The 15491-nt window shown below is 39.5% G+C and overlaps 1 protein-coding gene across 2 annotated transcripts in view; it reads right to left on the bottom strand.

Annotated features, from left to right (window-relative positions):
* The window catches only part of fer (fer (fps/fes related) tyrosine kinase), an 82260-nt gene extending 67024 nt beyond the window's left edge, over nt 1-15236 (bottom strand). For both annotated transcript variants that reach the window (XM_036528609.1, XM_036528608.1), the window contains exons 1-4: nt 15131-15236; nt 3925-4200; nt 850-1023; nt 69-168 (exon numbers count right to left, since the gene is read on the bottom strand). In XM_036528609.1, coding sequence (XP_036384502.1) covers nt 69-168; nt 850-1023; nt 3925-4134 — 484 coding nt within the window. In that variant the 5' untranslated portion in view covers nt 4135-4200; nt 15131-15236. The remainder of the gene's footprint in view (nt 1-68; nt 169-849; nt 1024-3924; nt 4201-15130) is intronic.
* Nucleotides 15237-15491: the final 255 nt, after the last annotated feature.

Consider the following 15491-nt stretch of genomic DNA (forward strand, 5'->3'; position numbering starts at 1 on the left):
CTATGAGTCATTCTATATAAGACATGAAAAGCTATCATCACAGCCATAGAGCAAGACAAAATACATACCTTTTACAATGGCTTCTTTGTATTTTTCTTTGGCACAATGGGCATCTTTTATTAATTGTCTGTAAGTGCCTTTTAACTTCTCTAGGTCATTCTTTGTAACCTAAAACAGAAAATAAACAATTGCAAGTAAGACTATCAATACATCACAATGCTACCCAATTTTATTATCCCAGGAAATCAGTCAACATCCCATGAAACTATAATCAAAGGTATTGCAACACCAGGGTTATGGTTTGCAGAAAAGATGATGCCAACTGAGATTTGTTTTCTTAGTATACTAGTATATTATTAGTGGCAGCAATAATAGTATTATTGTGCTAAGAAGGTATATTTCACAAGGTACATTACAAGCTCAGCTCCCTAACCATCACCATCGTCATCATCATCACCTTCCTTGTCACTATTATTCTTTAGCATACACTCATGTACATGAGTAAGGTCTATACATTCCATATGGAAAATCGAATACCCTTGTCAATGCAGTTGACAATTCTTACAAAATCACTTATTTCATTCAACATCAGCCTGATCATTTGTAGAATTTAAGTAACAGACTAACCACACACAATCAGAAAGGACGTCTTGTTTATTAATGCTACTTTTCACAAAAATCCATCAGAATTTTTCCAGAACAAATCAGCCTTGGCAGCAGCCTTCATTTCTCTCTGTGGCTGGGTTCTGATCACAGCAGGTCAGTGCCCTGACCCCTACATCAGTCTGCAGCCCCAGCAGCAGTGAGGAGGCGTAGGAGGAATGACCTCAGCGAGGCCGCATACGGTACCTTGTGCATCTCAGACTCGATCTGCTGGTGGAGGCTCTGGTAGCTCTTCTTCACCTGCTGCTTGTCCTTGATCATCATGGTGAGCCGGTGCAGAGGACCGGAGTTCAGATCCTCTGCGTGGGACTTCATGATCTTACTCAGCTGCTCCGTCTGCTGAACCATTTGGGCCCAGGACTGCATGGAGGGGAGAATGAGTGTGAGACTGCGTGTGCTCTGGAGCAAGTGATCTTATGGCATGTTACCATGTAATGTTACTCCATTACTGTATGAAAATTTTTTGGGGGGGGGGGAATTGGACATGTCTATGAATGGCTACTGTGTTCAGATTATTTTAATTATTCAGAGTCGTCTAGGAAAATGTGATACATTGGACACACTCACAAAACACAGTTTCCATTCAAATTCAAATAAAGGTTCAATAAAATATTTCAAGACAAATCACTGATTGCTGCTGCCCTGATATAAACACAATTACAAATGGACACAAATGTCAATTTATGAGCTGAGTTGAAGATATGCAGAACACTTTTTTTTCCAATGTATACAGAAACAAAACTTAAAATGGCTCGCTCACCAACTGAACACTTCAACAGTGTTTTTCAGAGAGCTGCAATGTCAGCACTGATTTTGACTGTTTTATACAGAATGCAAAATTTGACAGCCTCTGTAATCCATGGTTTATATCATGTATTCATTGTTACCCAACTATAAACATATGTGGTCAATTTTCACTCAGATGCGCTTCTAACAAAACAAACAAAAGTGGCAACATTCCACGTTAATACTGGAAATGTTGAGCAATTTTGATCGGAATTGAACGAACTCATAACTTATGCTGAAAGAGAAATGCAACACAGTGTACGAACAGATTACAGAATCCAATTGGCTGTCTGAGCGGGCCGTTTTCATCTGTTCTGCACATACGCATTCGTTGAAAACATGGCACAGACTGATCCCCAACAGATGGGGGCTGTCGCAGCTTATCCCAGCCCCCGTGGAGTGCTGTGGCTTCACGTTTAAAGCACAATTTCAACAGAAGTCTAAAACTGAGTACACCATTCCTTTCCTTGCCATTTAGTGGGGTATGCAAATTGAAAAGCAAGGCAGAGGCTTCACAGTGAAGAAATATCCATTTCCTTCCACAATTGCATTTTACGCTGTGATGTCAGCATGAGACACTCCATGTGTCTAATGCACTTGATTCATTCCTTGAAACAGTTCCATTTTCCCTCCTGATCTCCAGGAGTTTTCAAATCATGCAGAGTGGGCTGTCAATTTATGCAATTGATACCTTTTATTGAAATACTGATACTTTTTTATGTTTATTTGAAACCAAGTGTACTGTATCGCCGCTGTCTTCCTCCAGCCTGTATGCAAGGCCTTGAAGTTTCTGCCCATTAGCACGAGGGTAGGAAACTAGTAAAATGGATAGGAATTAAAATTCCAATTAGTAGAATATACACCACTTTAACAAACAAAGTGTAGACTACAGACCAGTTTATTTACAGTGATGTTACCCTTTATACACAACCCAGTGGATGTAACCCCGGGTCAACTGCGGGTCCATAACCCCAATCAAACTTTAGAAGAGAAACTCTCAAACCAGATTTAGACAATTCTGAATGTTGCTTTGAGATTAAAACTCAAACTTCCCTATTTTTACACCAACATCATGACCACTGACCTGCTGGACACCCACAACAGATGTGTCCCTTTAATCCAAAACAATGAGGAAATTAAAAGCTGTGACCGGTCCGTCTCTTATGAGGGATGAATGAGCTGGTTACAGAGGTGAAGTGATAGACTGATTCACCCTATCCATGATGTGGCTCGGACAACTGCAATTTTGAATGTGGTGGTGGGAGGGCGGTCAGAATCCTAATACTTGCAGCTTAAAAAGTGGAAATGTTTCCTTTACCTTCTGATCAAGGCAGTGTCATCTGAAGCAAGACATCCCCCTTAATGCAGTTTCAACTGAAATGCATAAGGAGATGCTCTCTTCACACCATAGACGGAAGAGGACAAAATCCAAATGGATTTATAGGGTCAAGACTGATATCACGTGCCACTTTGAATAATTACTATAAAATTTAAATGTTATCTAAGGTATATTAAAAAAAGCTTTTTGACCCTTTTTATTACTGAATAGGATTGTTTACTTTGTCTATCTTTAGGGGTAGGGCTTTGTGTTGAGAGATAACACAGCGAAATACCATCAATATACTAAGGTCTCGTGCCAGACACACAGCTCTTTTGGAAAAAGAGGTTTAAAAATGTGTTTAAAAAAAGAACTCTGTGCAGTTGTGTGTTTCTTCAAAGGCTCGCATAAGACTCAAGGGAGGATGTTACCTGTGTGAAGAAGGGTCAGAACTCTCATCTCAGACAACCACGAGACTTGAGTTACCAGCCAGCCACAGTTGTACAAATGCATGTGCTGTGTCTGCCCAGTTGATGTTTGCGGTCACCCAAAACAAGCACATTCTGTACAGACTGGCTTTACAAATCAAAAGCCTAAACAGCATCTTCATTCCTGCACCACTCCCAGTACGCAGTCATTCCAGCTGCTGTTGTAGCTAACTTCAGAGACTTACTTTTCATTTGTCTACATGTTCTTCACAAAATGGCCTGGTTTCTTTTGTTTATCCTAGTAAAATGACACCTTTGGTTGTTACCTAGCAACTATGCTCACTCTGTCATATCACATCTGCGGGTGTCTACTGACCAGCAACAACTAATAGACCACCATGATTTCCTTTCGCACACAAGCATTAGCACATTGGCTTGCGCTCCTGTGCCTAAGTGAATATCTGTGAACTTGACCAAATAAGTGTAGCGTCTATGCTGTCTGAACGAGGTGTTTGTTAGCCAGGTGGTGTGGCGATGTCACTGATGACTGTTTCCACAGATCTGTCAAGTGCATGTAATTTTTCATTGTACATAGCCTGTGCTGTGGATTCCCACTGCATCTACTCAGGTAAGTAACCAAAGATGATATCTAGTAGAGGCTCATCAGGGGACTTGAACTGTTTGGTGCGCAAAATATTGCCCACTTCCAAACGGCCAGGTGGACCCTACCTTGGAAACTTTGCTGTTGTAGTCCACCTGTGAGGAGTTGTCGTGCTTGTCCACCTGCTGGCTGATGTTCAGCAGGAGGGAGGCGTACTCCTTGTCGCTCTTCACGCGCAGGGTCATGAAGCGCTTGACCGTCTCGAGCAGCTTCAGCTCCCAGTCCTGCAGCTTCAGCAGGCCCTCGTGGGAGTTCCGCAGGTCGCGTCCAAACCCCATGTCGTTGAAAGGCACGCGGTTTCTCACAGAGTCAGCACGGGGGGCCCCCCTTCAAGTCTGCATGTCCTGTTAAATAAAGATATACACAGGGCGTTACAGGAAAATGCACAGGAGCAACGTGAACCAGCTTCATGAAAACACCACTTACAAGTTATATCTTAGACAGACAGTTGTGATGTGACTACTGCCAAGTAAATCCGAGATTAAGTTTCGTTAAAGCTACAGAATTCAACAATACCTTATGCCTTATGACATAAGTCCTATTATTTGAAATTGTCTTATTAAATACAATTCACCTCTCATTTTTAATCAATCACTCTTTATTTGAATACCCCTAAAACATCTGGAAGCGGACCTCTTCTTCAAAAAAGTTAATTGCCACATGAAAAGACACATTTACTAAAATGGCAAGAAGCAGATGACTCTGTGTGCACTGAGTTGCGAGAAGCTGTGGGTTACACTTGCAAGAATGTGATGCTTCAGTTCTCACACAGTAGGTGTGATATGACCGCTGCCACATCAACACTCGCAGGGATAGGAAAAAACACTACTCTTTCAACTGTTTCATGGTGGGCATCACACAATTACCAGAAAACTATTTGCTGTTAACACCATCAATAATGAGCTTTGACCAAATCTGTAATATGGCTTTTTTAATCTCTTCTCCAACTTTACCATCAAAGTTGAATTTTATATTTTTTTTCTGTTTTTTAAGATGTTATCACCCATCGTTTTTCCATCGTTCTTCCTGAAGTGTGGATTATATGCTTTTACTGAATAACATTTGTTAACTGTATCTTCTACACATGATGGAACATCAGAGCAGCATGTATGCATTAAAGAACCTCATAGGACACTGACTGGAAACAAGTAGAAAGCATGGCCCTTTAAGGATGTGGTTTTGGCAGAGCATCATGTACCTCACAGAAAATCACACCAGCTCCATCACCTTTTTGTACTATCTTTTTGTACTATTTTGTACTAAGTTGAATGAAGTATGTCTCTGTAAAGAGAACACATGTCATCGGTACACTCACTTCTACATACACCACAATGTCCAAGAAGTGACCCCAGTTAAATATTCATGTCATGGTTAAAGGGCACTGAAAGAAAGGAAACAGCATAAAGCTTTACTGCACTATCACTCTCAAAAGCCTCCTTCTGATTAGATGAAATGCTACAATGGTCAGCTTAGCAAAGGCTTGAAGAAAACGTATGATCCTGACTTTGTGTGCACACTGGGCTAGCAATTCAGAATTCTTTAGAAGCAATTTAGATCTTTTTAGATCTTGCAATGTGTCAGGTGCTTATGGTGACAGTGTGCAAACACCTACAAGCTGCAAGTCAATTTTAGGAATTCCGCAGAATCACATATGTTGATTTTTAGTATTTAAATCAATTTTCAAGCAGCTGTTTGTAACACAAAGTGACAAGAGAACCATGGAAGAAAGACACAACGACAACAATACAGTGCCAAAATAAACACATACATTGTTCCAAAGCAGAAAATGAAAAGTTATTGACTAAGACTAGGTAGAAGGACAAATACATAAAAAAGAGTGACTTATCCAAAAGAAATTTTAATGCATTTTTGAAAGCTCAAGTTCTTACACAGAGCTAAACTACTTACACAACTCACATACCTCAGTTACTTAATTCTATTTTTTTCCCCCATCACATCTAAAAATTGGTCAGTTGCTGGACTGGGATCTGATACAGGACTATGTCAAAATATGGGGCCTCCTCACAATATGGTTCAATAGAGGCAACAAGAACACTTAAAGAGGAGGCGATAATCCTCAGTCTGAAGGCAAGGACTGTTTTAATCACTCCACCCCATTGCTGGATTTTAATCTCTGTAAACCTCTACTAAAGCAGATCATCCGCAAATCAGAAGCCCTTTGCTCCTCTGCCTACAATTATAGACTTGCGTCCTCTTCGGGATTATCTTCAAGTGAATGCAAGAATATGCCTTTGCAAAGTCATGAACAGCATTTTGAGCAGCTGGCCTGGCCTAGTCTGCCTGCACTGTTTTTCCTTACACTCCTACATTCCTGTACATGATAAAATGCCCATTATAGATGTCTTCTGTACACCTTACATACATTATCTGAATGCTTTGGCTGTACCCTCCAGGTATGATTAAGAGACAGCAAAAGGTTGTAAATTAAGGGCTCTGTTTCTGTGTTCAGATTACATCACACACAATTTTGTGGAATGGCGGATAACTTCTGAAAATGCTCTACTGTTCAGTGCTACTGCTTTTCTTCTAATGGTAGTGGGATTCAGTTATGCCTGTCTGGCAAAAAAGTCAATTACCGAGAATATCTCCACAGACGTTTATTTCTTAAGGTTTATTTTTCTTGCTGTTGCTTGACTTGTATTGACTTGTATATTCTGGAACCACTCTACAGATGGGCAATCAAGATAAAAATGAAAATGGGGAAAAAAGGCCCTCTGACTGGACAGAGGACAGTTCCTGTTGGCTATTCCTTTTTTCACCATTAAGATCCTTTGCTCAGCACCTTGGATAAATGGTGTATAAACACAATCACAGTTAACAAAAATTCTTCTAAAACAGAAGAATAGCAGCCTGTATAAGTATAAAGGAGGAGACTACTTATCACTTGTTTCAACACAAAGGTAAAATGTTGCACATTTTTGTGTCACAAAAAACAGACATTCATTTTGATTGCAGATGCTTGGCCAGAGGATGTGTTCACCACCATAAGAATTCAAAGAGCATCATGCTACCACCCACAAACTCAGATCTGTAAACAACAAAACGAATATGCAGTGGTCTTTCAAGTGGAAGTGACACTCCTTAGACTTTAGCAAAATATATTTTGGTCGTTGTGGCGTATATTGGAATCTAGTGTGATCTGAATGCAGCTCTAAAAACTCAGAGAGAGCAAAGACAAATAAATGCCCATCTGACATCATACTCCGGTAAAGTTGTAATTTCAAAATGCCTGAGATTACACAGATGTCTGCCACTGCACAAACATGTTCAAACACACAAAGATAAGAACAGCTACTGAAGGGAGGCTGCTTACTAACAGAGCTGGTTCAAAGATGTTGATAAGTACGCACCACTGTGCTATGAAAGTGCATGCCCTCTCAGAGATTTACCTTCACAATACATAGCACGCTAAGTAGTAGTTGTGTGATTTAAATGACCCATTACGTACCAAGTATCATGTTTGCAAGTGGAGAGAGTAAGGAGAGGAAAACTCTCCCTCAGAGTAAGCTGAAGTGCTTATCAGTGGGCTGGAGGCAATGTCTCCCTTCCTATTCAACAAGCCCTCCTGCTAAACCAAAAAAGCCTTCTCCATGCCTTTGCCCCAAGTTGTTTTTTCTTTTGTTATCTAAACAGAGTCCTGATTTCTGACACATTTCCGTAGGTAAACACAGGGTTGACTGAGATTTTAGCCATTGTTTACTGGAAAAGCTGTAGGTAAAATGCTGACATTGCCAAACTGCAATTTCCACCACCTTCACTCACAGCGTTTGCATTGGGATGGGAGACTTCACTTTGAAGTGTGGCCTCATTAATGTTGCAAAGACATTGATTTAATCTCAGTATTGTCTTCTGGGAGAGGTGTCAATCATAAATCCAGTGAAATGGTGATGGAAGCACGGGCTAGGTCTACACCTATACCTGGCTGTCTGTCAACAATGAAGAAATGATGCCTTTGTGATATTTATAATGTATGATTCAAATGAGAGCTACAGTTGTAATTGCATCCAAGTTCCTGGATATTGTGGAGGGGATAAAATTAGGTGTCACCTACAACCTAGCTCAAAACATCCAGGAGGCAGTAATAAGGTTGAGAGTCAAGCAAAATTATTTCTTGCATTTTTATTTAGAAAGCAAGGTACATGAGTGCAAGACTACATGAAAAATAGCACATACAGATAATGTCAGACAATCTCTGAACACGTGTCAATTTGTCACACAATGCTGTACTACCCAGGGTCTACTCAAAATACAGTAACCAAAAATGTCAGGTTGACAATGACAACAGGTTGCAATAACACCAATAAAAAGCAATAAAATTTGCAACAAAACGCAAGATTTAAGTGCTAAAACTAGATATGGGAGCCGAGACAATGTCTGAAGAAGTTGGTCTTCACTGCACTGTGGACCATGGACATCAACGCCACGCCATCATCACTAGGAGAAGCTCATTACACCTCACAAGGACCAGAACATTGAGGGGGCCATGTCTGGGATGTGTGACCCCCTTAAGAGAGGGACAGCCAGACATCCTGCAGTTACAGAGCTGTTTTAGCACAGTTAAGTTTCAGCAGGTTCTGCCTCATTAAAAATGACATAAACAGGGCTGTGTCCTGTGTAAATGCATGTAAGTGTTGTTTAAGCACTTTTTTTGAGAGGAGAATACGCACTTCACTTCCATTAGAATAGGTGTGCACCAAGCAGACCAATTTTGTTACAGAGCTTAAATGCTCCAAATGTGCTTTCCAATAAGTGTGCTCCTAACCATGGCCCAAAGCTACCGATGCAGCTCTGCTCATTGTTGGGTATATTTTCAGTGCTTACTGTATGTTGGCTTATACTGCTGGTGACTATGACACATGTCATAATATATACTGTAGTTAACAGACTGCATTCTGTGCCATGAACTGAAAACAGGTACTTTCTGTAAATGATTTATTATATTGTCAATTCCTGTTACAAAAAGTTATGAACTTCTTTATGGGTTGTTGGGTTCCAGAGTGGCTCAGTTGGTAAAGGTGCTTTCCACAAGCTCAGACTGAGCCCTATCTCTAGACAGAAGCTGCCCGTAAGTTCTGACTTATTACCAGTTCTGCTGTTTAACTTATAATGGTAAATGTTAGAATTGCGGCTGGCATATTTTATCAGTAATTGGAACAGGACTGTAAAACAGACAATTATTTCTTCGTAACTTTCCTTCAGTGTTTCACAGTACTATTTTTTCTCTACATGAAGCTCCAACAATACAGAATAATTCAACCAAAAAGGCACTGAGACTAAGAACGAGCTCCTTGTTACTCCCTCCAAAATTGCCTTCATGACCAGTCTTGTATGGCATTGCAAACAAAGACCTACCTTCCCAACATGTGGTACCTTATCTCAATATGAAATTTGGGAATGGAAGTCCAACATTTTATTAGTAAAATAAAGTACAAAAACTCTTTTTTGTCTCAGTTAGCGAACCAGCCATCCTCATTGTTCACACCTTTCCGAGCTGCTTTAGCTGACGAATGAAAGCATGATATCACTTACTGTTCGGCTTCCCAGAAAATGTGCTGCAGGAAAGGGAAGTTGTAAACAGTATTATGCCTTCACTTTTTTCCCCTCACAAATGGCTGAACCATCACGCAGGGCACATATGCAACCAAAACAGTCACACTCCAGAGCCCTGCTTATGCAAGCAAATCTGTGGTTGACAGTTCACTTGCCAGCTTACATAATATTAATACCCAGTGTAATGACAACACTTTTAACGTGGGAGCATGGCGGGGGGGAGGTCATGCCAACTGAGCATTCAATAAAAAGTATTTTTAAAGTAGGAATATTTCTGAATAAATTCACATAAATGTTAAACAGCCCTCAAAATGATATACTGATATGAGGAATGCAAATATCTAGGTCAATAGTTGCTAAGCAAAAAAATGGCTCAATTACAACTCCTCAATTACATTCCAACAGCTGCTTTTTTACAACATTCAAACAACAGATACAAAAGTGACCTACTGCCTTTAGAGTTAAAAACAACCTACTACGGTCATGTCATAATGCATATAATTTCACACAGTTTTTCTGTCATGCTGTGAAACATTTCAAAAGCAAGAGGCCACGCCACACTATTGTCTTACATTAATATAAATAGCATGAGAGAGTCTGAAGCACTCAGAGAGGCTGAAATAGACATTATGAGTTTCGTTCTTTAAATGCGAGTAGGAGTTTGCTTCTTCAACTTTGCTAACAAATCATACTGGGATTACTGGAGCACTAAACCAAATGTCATTCTGCAAAATTTTGAGCCCAAAGTGTGGGTATGCACTATTCCTTTACTGTATCCTATAAGTTGCACCCCAATATGGTGGAGCAAATGTAATGTAGTGTTTGAAAAATAATGTAGTCGTCAGTGTCCCTAACTTCATATATAATGGAGTTTTCTAAGAGTCCTTCACTCTGACGGACGTCACAAGTGAACAGTAATAGCTTGTAAAGGGTTGATGAGACGAAGCCACTTCACACGCATTTGCCATTTGCTTCAGTGGCAACTACTGAAAGGTCAAAGTCAGAATTTCCCCTATGACATTACAGAATTATTGTACGACCCCCCCCCCCCCCCCCCCCAGCCCTTAAGAAAATACCACTGAGTAATTGCTTTTGCTTAACCTTAAACCTATCACCACAAAACACACAAAATATCTATCAGTTTCAGTTTATGCCATCTTCCCGTCAACAACTTTTTCCAGGTAGGTGTGCAGTCTGAAGTGGACACAGGCACTCTGCTTTAGCTTCTGTATGTATGGTGGTTAGTGTTCTTTAGAGAATGTCAGTATTCAACACCGGTCACATGTAGAAACCTCACAATGCCGAACACAAGGTCCATTCATTTTAGAAATAACTGAATGACCTGCTCTTCCTAAATGATACCATCAATTGTAAGAACGTTTTAAGGTATATTGGCTACTTAAATCTTTGTTTCATTTTGTTTTTCTGCCTGGTACATGGCAAACAAGTAACACTTCTAAAAAGCTCGAAAACAGGTTGTTTAGAACAGTTCTGATGATAGCTTAACCATGTTCTGACATCAGTCAGCAAACCAAAGCACAAGTTGTTCTGTTAACCACACTTGCATTCCAGAAAACAATCCAAAATTGTGCTTAAAACTGTTACATCTTTTCAGAGCTCCAGGATTTTTTGGTGGGGCTTATTCTTTGTTGCAGGCTTACAAGGCAAACAGCCTTTTGAGGAATGGGAGGCTCACCAACTATTGCTGGAGCACCATAAAAAGAACAGGCGTGGAACCATGTCCCATGTCGCCATCAATTCAAACATATACATTAATGACTGCAACGAGGCTATTCAAGGAACTATTCACTAAGATAAAACATCTCCACTGGTGGAGAAAAAAAGACAGTATTAGAAGGTATTCAGACACATATGAGTAGGTGAGTTTTTTAGTTGACTGGAAATAGAACATGGGTCAAATTAGGGCCACATGTACAAAGTAAAAGTCTAATTACTCATCATACATTTAAGGGAATTCATATTCTATCACTACAGTGACTTCGGCAATGTGATTAAACAAATGCATTAAACACAGACCACACAACACAATGCAGCAACAGCATGAAGTACAACACCAAATCAACAACATATTTGGTAAGTATACATTTGGTTTGTTCATATCTGCTCGGTTATACTGCGCCAACTGATCCACTTTTATGAACTAGTTACAAAATAACTAAGGAGTTGAAAGTACCAGTTACAGAAGGGTTTCCATTTGAAGGTTAGTTAAAGTTTATAAAATGAGTCTGTTTATGCACTTCATTCATGGTATGTGCTGCTTGGAGGAACATATGCAAAGCTACAAGGAAATTTTATTTTCCCCAAGCACTCATGGAAAACAAGCTTTCTGAGCTCACATCAGCAGATACAACATCATATATCAGTATCTGCCCTGAAAGTCTTCACATGTGCACTGCTATTATCTACCTGTTTTAAGTTCATGTTTAAACCTGTACATAGAGCATTTTTGCATCTCTAGCAATGATCTAAGGAAGAGCTGAAGATGCACCTGTGTGATCTACAACTGATGACTGACAGTTACACCCATTCTTTCAACCAGTGACATCACAGACCACTGGGCAAGGTATATCTGAACACTAAAAGTCAGATACACACTGAACCATCACACCTTTCAATCAATGTTCTACACAGGAATCTAAATGAAACCCAGAAGATGCAAAGGATTTTTATTTATTCAAGCTGGTTTTCTTCTTTGCTGAAAACACTGAAATGTTCAAATGTGCTACAGTATGGAAAAATTATCTACGTTAACCACCACTACTGTAAACAAACATATGAGCAATGATAAAAAGTGCAGGTTGCACTAAATCTCCATCATGGACATTCCAAGCCTTTTGTGGTTATTCTATCAATGTTAAAAAAGTGCTCTGAGGTTTGCAGACAGTAACTGGTGACTTGACTTTACTGTGTTGTGCGGTCAAGTCTTTTGGACCATTTTATAATCCCCCCCTCACACCATCACACAATTAGGGAGATGATGGAACGTATCAGTGGGAGTTTAGCTAAACAAGGATTTGCTGTGTGCGACAGAATGGCTCTGTGGGGGTACGGAGATTTGAATACCACATCTGAACGGCCTCTCAAAGGAATTTCCCTATTCTTTATTAACCTCCATAGCTTTGAAAGGTCATGCGCTCAAGCCTTAACAGGCATAAACAGAGCCCTGCTTATTACTATGAACTGTACTATTGAATTTGCATAACTGAATAAACAACACTTACAGTAATGTGCTTTTTGATCCATATTTGATTATTTATGTAGTTAAAACATGGCCTTAATACTGTGTGCATTTGGGGAGAAAAATAAGTTTAGCAATCAGATTAGCAAGACTTACTGCGTAACGCTGATCAAACTGATTCATTCCTTACCATGTGACAAAATTACTTTTTGCAAACAAAAAAAGCTTAATTGAGTCTATTCACTTTTATCTTGTTTCATGCTATTGAAATCATATGAACAACTATGTAGTCAAAACTCATCTGTAACATACCAAATACTCTAGCACCAAGTATTCTAGTAAAACAATGCATCATACCTGAATTATCCTACCAAAAGTTAAGGTTATGGAGAACAACTATTGGAATACGACTTATAAGATTTGTGCCATTTTTAAAGTAGTTAAAATAGGGTTAAAACTCAAATAATGAAAATGAATTAAATGAAACGTGATGTGGCAGTTTTTGTTGAGTTAATCATTTCCTTCACATTGCCATTGCCAGTGAATGCATACTGGTATCTAGTGGTAGGTATATAGTGCTAGGCTAACTATGTTGTACATGCTCCTGATACTCCAATGTTAGGTAAAACTGTGTGCGACAGTTTAATCACAGTTTGCTTACTGGTATAAGATTTGACAAAAGCATGCTTCAGGATGCCAGCACATTCTGTCATCAGGGAGAGCTCCTACAGGTTGATTTTCAGCTCTGCGGTGTCTATTTTCAACAAATACATAAAAACAAATTATTTCATTCTATTTTTTTTCACTAGCATTTGACTTTTATGATAGGATATCTTAAATATGGACAATGTTTAAGTCTCTTTACTTAATCATAAGTACGCTAATGTTAGAAACAGCCAACGGTTGCATTTATCCTAACAAGTAAATCCACTGTCATTACAGTATTTGAAAGTAAATCCATTACCATAACAGTATTTGAAAGAAAAAACTCATTGTTGTCTTCAGAGTTTTTTCAACGAACAAAAATGCACGCCAGAATTTGTAACAAGCCAAAAACAAACAGGCAGCTTTTCAAGATTTCCAAATGACTTAATCTGAAAACAAACTATCTAGGATTCAAAATGTGATCATTGTAGAAGTGCCTGAAAAAATTCTGTTCATTGTCTGCATAGGAAGGGTGTCTTCACAAGTAATCAATACGACGATGTGTGCTCCTTTCGGACTAAACCGGGCATACACTTGACCAACAAATGAATTCAATAAAACGATTTAATACAGCGTACATTAAATACATATATCTAACACCATTCCATTTAAAATGATCAAGTTATGAATTATCCTTGGCAGAACACTGGAGTTTTGCATTAATTTCTTGACGGATCTCATATTAAAGTTGTTATAACACGGATCAATGAAACTACCGTATGTCATATGAATTAACAGTACATGCAAGGAGGGTGGGACCCACCGGAATGACCTACTGCCGGGATAAAGAATCCAAAGCAAGCACTTTATCACCAGCGCCTGAATCCGCCTAAGACATAATTGTACCTCACCCCCGCCCCTTCTAATATGGCGACTCACAACACCAACACCACAAAACAGACTATAGTACTTGATTATGTCCATTTTAAAAACCTTATCAACATAAACAGAATGCGCTCTCTAGTTTCCACATTGCTGTTTATTAATATGTTTACTACCAACAAACAAGTAACGTCCCTAAATCAAAACAAAAGGAGAGAGGATGCTATTAATTGTGTGTTCTCGTAATTTATTATAACCTTCGACACGCATGAAGATGCTTTAATGAAAGCCAACTAATAAGAACGCATCAATTATAGCAGTGTTTGTAAAGCACAGACCTTAGAACTGGTACAATCTAGCTACATAAACTTCGTTTTACAAAGCCCGTCCTTCTGGACCGGAGGCTGTAGCTAGCCAGCTACTTCTGAACTGGACAGAAATATTGACACGATACATGTTTCTTTGCAGTTTCCAGGCAGACAGCTCAAGAACACCGCAGCTGTTTTACCCGTAGCAAGTTCAACGCGTTTTCTTTGTTGAAGTTGCGCTATTGAGCTACGACGCCTAATTGGACATCTTATAAAATGTGAGCAAGTAATAATCGCCTAAAGTCCTTCATGCCATTCGCGTGTTAGCCAAACTTGTAGCTACCCAATTAGCATCGCTAACGCTGTAAAGTTTGGAAACAAAGTTATCGACAGTATATATTAATGATCCATTTAATTACAAATGTATATACTCTTCACGCGAGATCTGGTGGGTAAATGTAAAAAAGGAATCATTTGATCGGTAGCCCTGTTCTGCGCGAACTAGCTTGCTAGCCAACGTTACCCCTAATGTCGGATGGCCGTTTAGGTAGAAAAAAGGAGGAAAAAAAAGAAAAGAAAAAAGACTAGCTAGCAATGGTGCAGAATGTTAATTCTTGCTCTGAAAACGCGATATTCAGTAAAGTATTTCCAAATAAAGCATGCACTCACTCGTTTTAGTATCTTGTACGCTGTTTTTTCTTCTTGTTTCCTGATGCCTTGTTTGTATTCGGTTGGTATCTCTCTTTTTCTCTCGCTCGATGAAGAGTACCGGAGTCGGGATTCGGGAGGGGTTTCCGCTTCAGGACTGTTCAGCCTCTCTAGTCATAGGATAATGACGTTCACGGCATGGCCTGGTGAAGTACTACACAGGGTTGTGGGAATTTTTCCCTCGGTCAGTACAGCAATGGAAGTGGTTAGCGCAAGAGGCAGCGTTTGCTGCGCACGATTTTAGCACTGAAGAATTAATGTTTTGTATTAAACAAAATACGTCGACAGGTGTGGTTCTATAGACTGCTTAGCTGTTAAAAGC

This window comes from Megalops cyprinoides, chromosome 5, assembly GCF_013368585.1.
Source record: "Megalops cyprinoides isolate fMegCyp1 chromosome 5, fMegCyp1.pri, whole genome shotgun sequence".
NCBI classification, from domain to species: Eukaryota; Metazoa; Chordata; class Actinopteri; order Elopiformes; family Megalopidae; genus Megalops; species Megalops cyprinoides.